This window comes from Carassius gibelio, chromosome B11, assembly GCF_023724105.1.
Source record: "Carassius gibelio isolate Cgi1373 ecotype wild population from Czech Republic chromosome B11, carGib1.2-hapl.c, whole genome shotgun sequence".
Taxonomy (NCBI): Eukaryota; Metazoa; Chordata; class Actinopteri; order Cypriniformes; family Cyprinidae; genus Carassius; species Carassius gibelio.
In genome coordinates this window covers 6,912,332-6,921,375 of record NC_068406.1, presented here as the reverse complement: position 1 = coordinate 6,921,375, position 9,044 = coordinate 6,912,332, and the positions used below count along the sequence as shown (strand labels likewise).

Here is a 9,044-nt window from a genome sequence, read left to right as displayed (position 1 = left end):
CAAAAACACGTAGCAGCCTCATTTGGGTTTCTTGCTTTTAATAAAAGCGTTTGTTTCTCGTGTTTAAGTGTTTGACAGGCACTGATGCCACATATGAAGCGTTCATTTGCAGGGGACGTTAGTTGTCTTTGACCTGTAGACAAAGGGCTTGTTTTTAAGGCTAAACATAATTTGGTGTTCTGGATCTAACCGGTTTTTCTTACTTTAGACTGCATGTTGTGAAATTGTTCTGGTAATAAAACAATATTTTTTATCTTTACCAGGTAAAGGGGGAGGAAGAGGAAGATGAGAGCCTGGAGCTGAAGGAGACAACGGTCCGAGGTCAAAGGTACACACTGGGAACTGTCCGGATTAGATTCTCCAGTGTGACTAAATAATAAAAATAATTTGAATTAGGGCTGCAATTGCTCGTTTTAAAGTTGGTCTTGTTTCATCAGAAGTATTGCGCTTTCACATAAGCACAAATTAAGAAAACTTCATTATTATATTTATGATATATCAACACACAATCGGTATATTGCCAAGGACTTTTATTCTTTCTTAGCATCAGCCAATATTTTTCTTCTGGTAAGTGTTTGTGAGTATGGCAGATATAGTTTGCTTATTCTTTTTTTATTCTCTTATTTTTTTTCTCCTGAAAAATGCTGTAATGTTTACAGAATCATTAAGTTACTGAAGTATACACCTGTTTGTTTCACAGATTTTCTTGTCAAGTTTTATTTTTTTATATTATTCCTTTTCAGATGAAAATGTAAAATACATATTTTTTTAATGCTTTTATTTACCCTTTTTAAAATAGTTTGAAATCCTATATAAGTGACCATCAATTGACCATTACTATCTACATTGACAACTGGTCAAACTAAAGAAAAGAAGCGTCTCTCAGAATCTAAAACAAATTCCTAATATTAATTCCAATGGTGTCAACAACTATTTTCTATTTTAATAATAACAAATCCAACAACCACAATTGTAAAGAATATATTTGAGATTCATGTTTGGATTTCTTTTAATTAGCTCACTGATTTAGTTGCAGCGAATTGCACAAGTGGCTTCTACACAGAACCCAAACTGCTATCTTACACCTTAACTGAATATTGAAATGTTGGCTAAACTCCGACACATGTTGGACTATTGTTGTACATCCCCATCAGTGCCAAGGGAGCAAGTGTACGTGGTTGCCAGGTTGAGAAGTTTAAGTAAAAATGTATCCTTTTAAGAGAGAAGCTCTGATTGGGGGGTTTAAAATCTTTGTCTTGCAGCCCTAACTTGAATCCAGTTTTTAAAAGCATATAGATGTGGTCTGTACGCATCAGATTTAGTGTTGACTCAGTTTAGACTACAAGACACGCTTCTCTTTGTGTATATACCTTGTTTCCTATTCTTGGAGATGTTTGTGTGTATTATTTCCAGCTCAGAGGTTTTTGTTGTGCCTCCCTGCAGTGGTAAATTCTTCGAGGCACAGTTACCGTCGTCTCTTGCTCCGGGGGCTAAGTTGCGGGTGAAGGTTGAGACGGTGTTCAGTCACGTGCTGAAGCCCTACCCCACCCACATCACGCAGGCCGAGCGACAGCTGGTGGTCTTCCAGGGGAACCACTACCTGTTCTCCCCGTACCCCACCCGCTCCCAGACCACCCGCGTCCGCCTGGCCTCCAAAACCGTGGAGAGCTACACCAAGCTGGGCAACCCCACCAAGAGCGAGGAGTCCATCGAATATGGACCGTTCAAAGACGTTCCTCCCTTCAGCCAGGTGACCGACCACAATAAGCACTGGTGTTGTACTGTAACACACTTTAAATGTGTGTTCACATGATAATATTGTCATTAGCTGGTTGTTAAGAAATTCTTTTACAGCATTCGCATACAAAAAAGTTTGGTGTCAGTTAGATTTCTCTTCTCGGCTCACAAAGGCTCTTTTATTTGATCAATAATACAGTAAATACAATAATATTGTGAAAGTTTAAATTAAATTAATAAAATTTCCCCACTTCTCACACACACACACACACACATATATATACACACACACATAAGGTTTTATAAAATGTAAAATAAGTACGAATTGGTCGTGAGATAGCATTGGGATTTCAGAAGGATCGTGTGACACTAAAGACTTAAAATTAATTCCAAAAAAGTTTAATTTTAAGTCTTTAGTGTCACACGATCCTTCTGAAATCCCAACGCTATCTCACGACCAATTCGTACTGTTTTACGGGGTGGCTTATTCGTACGAATTTGTACGACCTCACTCGTACATTTTTATCCGATTTGTCTAAACCCCAGTGACGGTTTTAGGTTTAGGGGCGGGGTTAGGTGTAGGTCATTCGTACAAATTCATACGAATTGTGCAACTCATAAAATGCGTACGATTTGGCAAAAATCGTATGATTTGGTACGAGTGTGGTCGTACGAATAAGCCACCTCGTAAAAAATTTACGAATTGCCGTGAGATCGGGTTGGAAATCTAGAAATTTTTATGGAAACCATTATAATATTTTTATTATTATTTAAATGTATATTTTTTGTAACATTATGAATGTATTTCCTGTCACTTTTGACCAATTTAATGTGTGCTTGATGGATAAAAGTGTTAATTTCTTTCGAAATAACCCATATTTTTGAACGGTAGTGTTTGAGCTTTTGAAAACTGCTGGTTTGTAGGATGCCATGAGGATCCACTATGAGAACAACACACCCTTCCTCACCATCAGCAGCATCACTCGCACTGTCGAGGTCTCTCACTGGGGCAACATCGCTGTGGAGGAAACCATCGACCTGAGACACACCGGTGCTTACCTGAAGGGCCCTTTCTCCCGCTACGACTACCAGAGACAGTCTGACAGCGGCATCTCATCAGTCAAATCTTTCAAGGTAACTTAACTCTCTCAACTCATTAGTATTTAGCAAAATTATATCTGGTCCTTTAGCCTTGCTCGGTTAAACATGGCATCCCAGTAGCCAACAGTTAATATTATATAAAGCTTGAAACTGGCTTTAAGTAGAGAAAGCGGTTGGTTTTCTTCAACTTCCTTTTATTTCTTCTCACAGACCATCCTCCCAGCCTCTGCTCAAGACGTGTATTACCGTGATGAGATCGGGAACATCTCCACATCCCACCTCCAAGTTCTAGACGATTCTGTAGAAGTTGAAATCCGTCCCCGTTTCCCGCTGTTCGGCGGCTGGAAAACACATTACATCGTTGGTTATAATCTTCCCAGCTATGAGTATCTCTACAATCTGGGTGGGTGTCCCGTATCAGGTTGACAGATGAAAATATTTTCTATTAAAATAAACTCATAATGCCACATCCTCTTGTCCTTTAGGAGATCAGTATGCTCTGAAGATGCGTCTGGTTGATCACGTCTATGATGACCAGGTTATTGACCAGCTGACTGTGAAACTGATCCTTCCTGAAGGAGCCAAGTGAGCATCTGATATACATTAGCATGAGCAAACCTCACCAATAAAATCATAATTAAATTTGATCTGGTGATTTACCGCTGTTCTGTTGTTCTCCCCAGAAATATCCACATGGAGACTCCCTACCCGATCAGCCGCAGTCAGGACGAGCTGCATTACACTTACCTGGACACCTTTGGCCGACCTGTGCTGGTGGCCACCAAGAACAATCTGGTGGAGCAGCACATTCAGGACGTTGTGGTAAGATAAGAGTTGCAACAGGGGCCTTTTAAAAGGTGTTAAAGCTCTTGGAGGGATCCAGAACCTCTGTAAAAGCATTGTCTTCCTCTGTCCTGTCCTGGTACTCTTTACAGCAGTGCAGAGAAAATATCGACTGAACATTTGAGCTGTTTTATTGTCTAGTCTAGATCTGTATAGAGAACTAATTTCTAAAATAGAAATTACTAACTTAAAAAAAAAGTACAATTTGTAAATGCTCTATTCAACTGGAAATGTAAGCAAAATGTTTATATATTTTATAATATAGTTTATTTTTCTAATTAAATTTTTATAATTTTCTTAAACAGCTTACATTTTCTTATAATAAATCATTTTCCTCCTGCATTTATTTTATTTTTTTTTTACCAGATTTAACACAATACAAGATATTCATAAACCACCTTTTTAAATGATTCTACTGTATTGTTTGGAGACTTTAATTCAGTGTATCGAAGGTAATGGGATTACACTTTAATTTCTGAACAAAAAGCTGAGCAGCTGCAACCTGTTATTTCACAGTACAGAAACATTGGGACTCATTAAGGAAAATTGTGGAGTAATTTCCCCATAAAACACTTTCCCGAAAACTCCTCCAGATAAACAAATACTTTGTAAACATTAGATTTGATAGTTTAACATCAAGGGTATGTAAATCAATTGCAGTCATGTCGTAAATTGGGTGCATGTGCACACGCTTTCACAATTAGTGTAATCCCCGCCTCTGAATTATACCTTGTGTAAGTAACGCGTTCAGGAATGCTGTGGAATCTTCTGGACTTCCGTATCAGTTTTGGCTCCAGGATACTGCATTAATGCAAAAAAGAGACTAACTGGCCATATGCCTAGCAATAAATATTCAAGTAACGCGCGTCTACCAAAGCGTTTTTATCCAGCTGAGGAAATGTCAGGTGCTCTTCTGAAAATGCTATGGTCCACAGTAGCAACATATTATAGAAGCCCGTTTCCACCATTGAGTAAAAAATAAACATTTCTGTCTTGCAATTCTGGACTTTCTTTTTGTCCTCACAACTGCAAGTTTATATATCGCAATTCTGACTTTGTAACGGAATTGCGAGTTATAAAGTCAAAATTGCGTGATATAAAGTCTGAATTGAGATTGCGAAGTTGCAATTCTGAGGGGGGTTTTTCTCGCAATTGTGAGTTCAAATTTCGCTATTCAGACTTTTTTTTTTATTTATTTTTTTAAATTGTAAGTTAAGTCAAAATTGTGAGAAATGAACTCTATTCTGAAGAAAAAATTGTGAGAACTGAGAAGTCGTAATTATCTTGTTTTATTTAGTGGCGGAAACGGGCTTCCGTAACGCATTACTAGCATCCGTTTTGACGAATATTACTCGATATAAAAATGCACCAACATTAACTTGTTCAGTTCTTGTACATGTAGGATGGTTTGTGGGTGTAGTATTTGCCCTGCCCATCCCCCACTGATTGGACGGCTAGGTAAAAAGTGACAGTGACGATCACTTTCTTTTTACCCAAAGTTAACAGTTCTCAACTCCTAGTAAATAAAAATACATGGTAAACAAACTTGGAAAATATTATTGTATTGCATCAAAAATGCAGGGTCATCAGTTTGCGAAAAAGAACACGTACAATTTTACACACATTTACACATGGTGAGGAACAGGTGAACAGCTCTTTCTTACCAACTAACATTTTCATGAATTAGAAAGTTTACAGTTTTACGAACAATTTTTAATCATTATTCATGCCAGTTCTACTCTGCTTCGACTGTACAGGTGCATTTGCAGAGTAGCTTCAGATTTTTCCAAAGGAATTGAAGTGCATGTAAAGTTCAGCAAAAGTGTGCTTGTTCAAAAACTGAGCCTTGAGTGAGTATTAACTGTGTTTCTCATTAGGTTCACTACACCTTCAATAAGATCCTGATGCTGCAGGAGCCTTTGTTAGTGGTGGGGGCATTCTACATCCTCTTTTTCACTGTCATCATCTACGTGCGCCTGGACTTCTCCATCACCAAGGTGCGTCTGGAGCATGCGCTAATGTTGAAGAGAGGGTGAAGGTGTCACATTAACCAAGCTGTCGTTTCCTCATTTCCTCCTAGGATCCAGCAGCAGAGGTGCGCATGAAGGTGGCCTCCATCACCGAGCAGGTCCTGACTCTGGTGAACAAGCGTCTCGGTCTGTACCGCCACATGGATGAGGTTGTGAACCGCTACAAGCAGACCCGTGATACAGGAGCACTGAACAGCGGCCGCAAGACCCTGGAGGCCGAGCACCGCACCCTCACCAATGACATCAGTGCATTACAAGCCCGTCTCAAAGCAGAGGGCTCCGACCTGGCCGAAAAAGTAGAGTCAATGTCTTCTAAAGCCCATCTTTAAACCATATTTAGGATGGCTCAACTAACAATTTAAATTCTGCCTTTAATAACTCAACCTAATATCATTCTCAGACCTTTTTTCATCTCCGGAAAACACAAATGAAGATATGTTATTGATAAAATCCGAGGGCTTATATATCGCTATAGATGTAACGGTGAACCGTGAAGATCAGTTGAGATGCTAAACTAATCGCGAAAACTAATCGCGATACAGTTGGAGTAGGAATTTCTATGACTGTATCTCTGAGGGAAAGTTGCTGTCTTTATAAAAGTATGCGTTGTATTTATTTTTTAGCAGTAACCCAGGAAACACCGTATCATTGCTGTTCATAAGCGCCACCTGCTGTCAGAAACATGCAACAATAGCCTAATGAACACCTTTTCATTTGCTGTACGAGTTCAATCTGATTTTGTGAGAAAATTTAATTGTAAGTTGCGTGAATCATAACATCCCTATTTCTGACGCAACTACCACATTTATGGCCCCTAAAGGTAGTACCGTATTTTTGGACTATAAGTCGCACCTGTGTATAAAGTCGCATCAGTTCAAAAATACGTCAAGATGAGGAAAAAAAACATAAGTAAGTTGCACTGGATTATAAGTCGCATTTATTTAGAACCAAGAGAAAACATTACCGTTTACAGCCTCTCGTGGCTGGAGACGGTAATGTTTTCTCTTGGTTCATTTCTCTTAATTGATTTCTCTCGGTTCATGTCAAATTAATTTTGATAAATAAGTCGCACCTGACTATAAGTCGCAGGACCAGCCAAACTATGAAAAAAAACTGTGACTTATAGTCCGGAAAATACGGTAATACATTGTTAAAATAGTCCATGTTACATCAGTAGTTCAGCCTTAATTTTATGAGGCTAAGAGAGTACTTTATATGCGAAGAAACAAAAAATAACTTTATTCAACAATTTCTTGTCTTCTGTTTCAGTCTTCAATGTACCACTATGAAGAGAAAGAAATTGTAATTATTATTATTTTTATTTTAGTTTTTATGCACAAAAAGCATTCTCGTAGCTTCATAAAATAAAGGTTGAACCACAGTGTAGTAGCTCCCTTGCTGTCTATGAAGGGTCAGAAAGCTCTTGGAGTTCATCAAAAATATCTTAATTTGTGTTTCGTGAGGTTAAGTAATTTAATGAACCAGTTTTCATTTTTTTTGGGTGAACTGTCCCTTTAAGATAGATTTTTTTTTTTTCTCTGTTTTCCGTTTCTCTGTCTGCAGGTTGGTGAGATCCAGAAGTTGGACAACCAGCTGAAGGATCAGGTGTCCCGATCCTGTCAGGAGGCCGAGCGCCTGGTGGCTGGAAAGGTGAAAAAGGACACCTACATCGACTCGGATAAAGCCCTGACAGGCAAGAGGCAGGAGCTGGTCAGCCGCATCGACAGCCTTCTGGATGCCTTGTAAATCAGACACCAGATGTCCAGTCTTCAGCCGGGCCATGTCCTCGCCCTCAGAATACGTCACCCATACTCAGACTGGACCGACAGATCAATAGTGTACACTCACAAACAATATGCATCATTCTGTGAACATCACGCTTGTGCCTTCGTAGGACGTGAAAGTGATTTTTGCAGGATGTGCATGTTGTTTTGTGTGATTTGGAAGAGGGTTTTGTGTGTGTGTGTGTACTTGGATGCAGAATCTTTTTTTTTTCTTTTTTAAGTTTCAAGTTTCTGAATGTCAAATGCAGTCTTCATTCACAAGATTCCTTTTAATATTCCTCTGCAGTTTTGGAGTCTGGTTTGAATTTAAATTAGTTCTGCAACCCTCACCTAAAAAACACCTTTGCACTTATTGTTTCCAAAAAAATGAAAGAATAGAGAATGATCTGCTCTGTGTCCTAAAAAAAGAAGTATGTAACCGCAGATCCTGAAACGGTTGCCACTGATATGCTCATGTTTGCAAATTTTCCATTGGGGTTTTATTTCTCATATTTTTGTATGATTTTCATTTTTTTGTAAATGATGCATTTCATATCTACAGTGAATGATACTGATTTTTGTATGCCGAGGGTAAATGTGACAGATGTTGCTTGTAAATCATTTTCATTGGTCCGTGAATAAATAAGGTATGTGAAACCAGACCTATGATGTTATTTTGATTTATGCAACCCCGTTTACAAATTAAAACGTTTTCACTTTAAAATGTTTAAGCCATAAGATACCTTTATATCTAATAAAACTAAAAGAAGTTCAGCTTAATTACGAAGTCCAATTTTTCCATGAATATATATATTATTTTTTTTCAAAATAACTATATATTTGAGAAGTGTCTTGTTCATGATGTATAACTATGAGAATCAATTATTGTTTTGGTTGTAAGAAATGTTAACACTTGAATATTTCAAGTATAGATGCACGCACGCGCACACACACTCACACACACACATAACTGTAAAATTACTGTGTATTAAACCCTTTTTTAACAAAAGCCTGACAATAACAAATGAGGTCCTTCTAGAATGTGCATATGCCCAAAAATTCAGTCACACAGCATAAAGTCCAAACGTTCTTGCTTTTAGTGTATATTTATATATATATATATATATATGTATATCATATGGTGTGGTCTGCTGGTAAAAAAGAAAAAGAAAAATCAATGCAACCTGGATAAACCTCCCAATAATGAGTTTTTATGTTATGACCACAAGAGGGCACTGTTATTCTGTACACACTGAGAACATACTCGTGCAATCTCAACCTAAATCTAAACCATGGATTATAAAATGTAGTTAATGTTTTAACCCTTCTTTTGGAATAAGTAAAGGATAAAAAAAATACATCTTTGATCTATTATCAAAAAATAAAATCAATATGTCATTGCACTGCTGTTTGTAGCAATACCTAGGGTTTGATCACTGCATGTATGGGCAGAGATATAAAACATAATAATGATATAAAAACAGAATCACCAGTTCTCCTTCATTACTGATGTAATCTGTATAGTATGGCCATATTTCTGTGCAGGATTTGTAACCAGTTCTCAGCCAAA

At 37.9% G+C, this 9,044-nt stretch overlaps 1 protein-coding gene across 1 annotated transcript in view; it reads left to right on the top strand.

Moving 5' to 3' along the window:
- Window positions 1-8,136, top strand: part of rpn1 (ribophorin I) — a 9,004-nt gene extending 868 nt beyond the window's left edge. Inside the window, exons 2-10 of the mRNA XM_052569272.1 lie at window positions 264-328; window positions 1,444-1,750; window positions 2,662-2,871; window positions 3,049-3,241; window positions 3,324-3,423; window positions 3,522-3,660; window positions 5,559-5,678; window positions 5,762-6,007; window positions 7,275-8,136. Of these exons, the coding sequence (XP_052425232.1) occupies window positions 264-328; window positions 1,444-1,750; window positions 2,662-2,871; window positions 3,049-3,241; window positions 3,324-3,423; window positions 3,522-3,660; window positions 5,559-5,678; window positions 5,762-6,007; window positions 7,275-7,457 (1,563 nt within the window). The 3' untranslated portion in view covers window positions 7,458-8,136. The remainder of the gene's footprint in view (window positions 1-263; window positions 329-1,443; window positions 1,751-2,661; window positions 2,872-3,048; window positions 3,242-3,323; window positions 3,424-3,521; window positions 3,661-5,558; window positions 5,679-5,761; window positions 6,008-7,274) is intronic.
- Window positions 8,137-9,044: the final 908 nt, after the last annotated feature.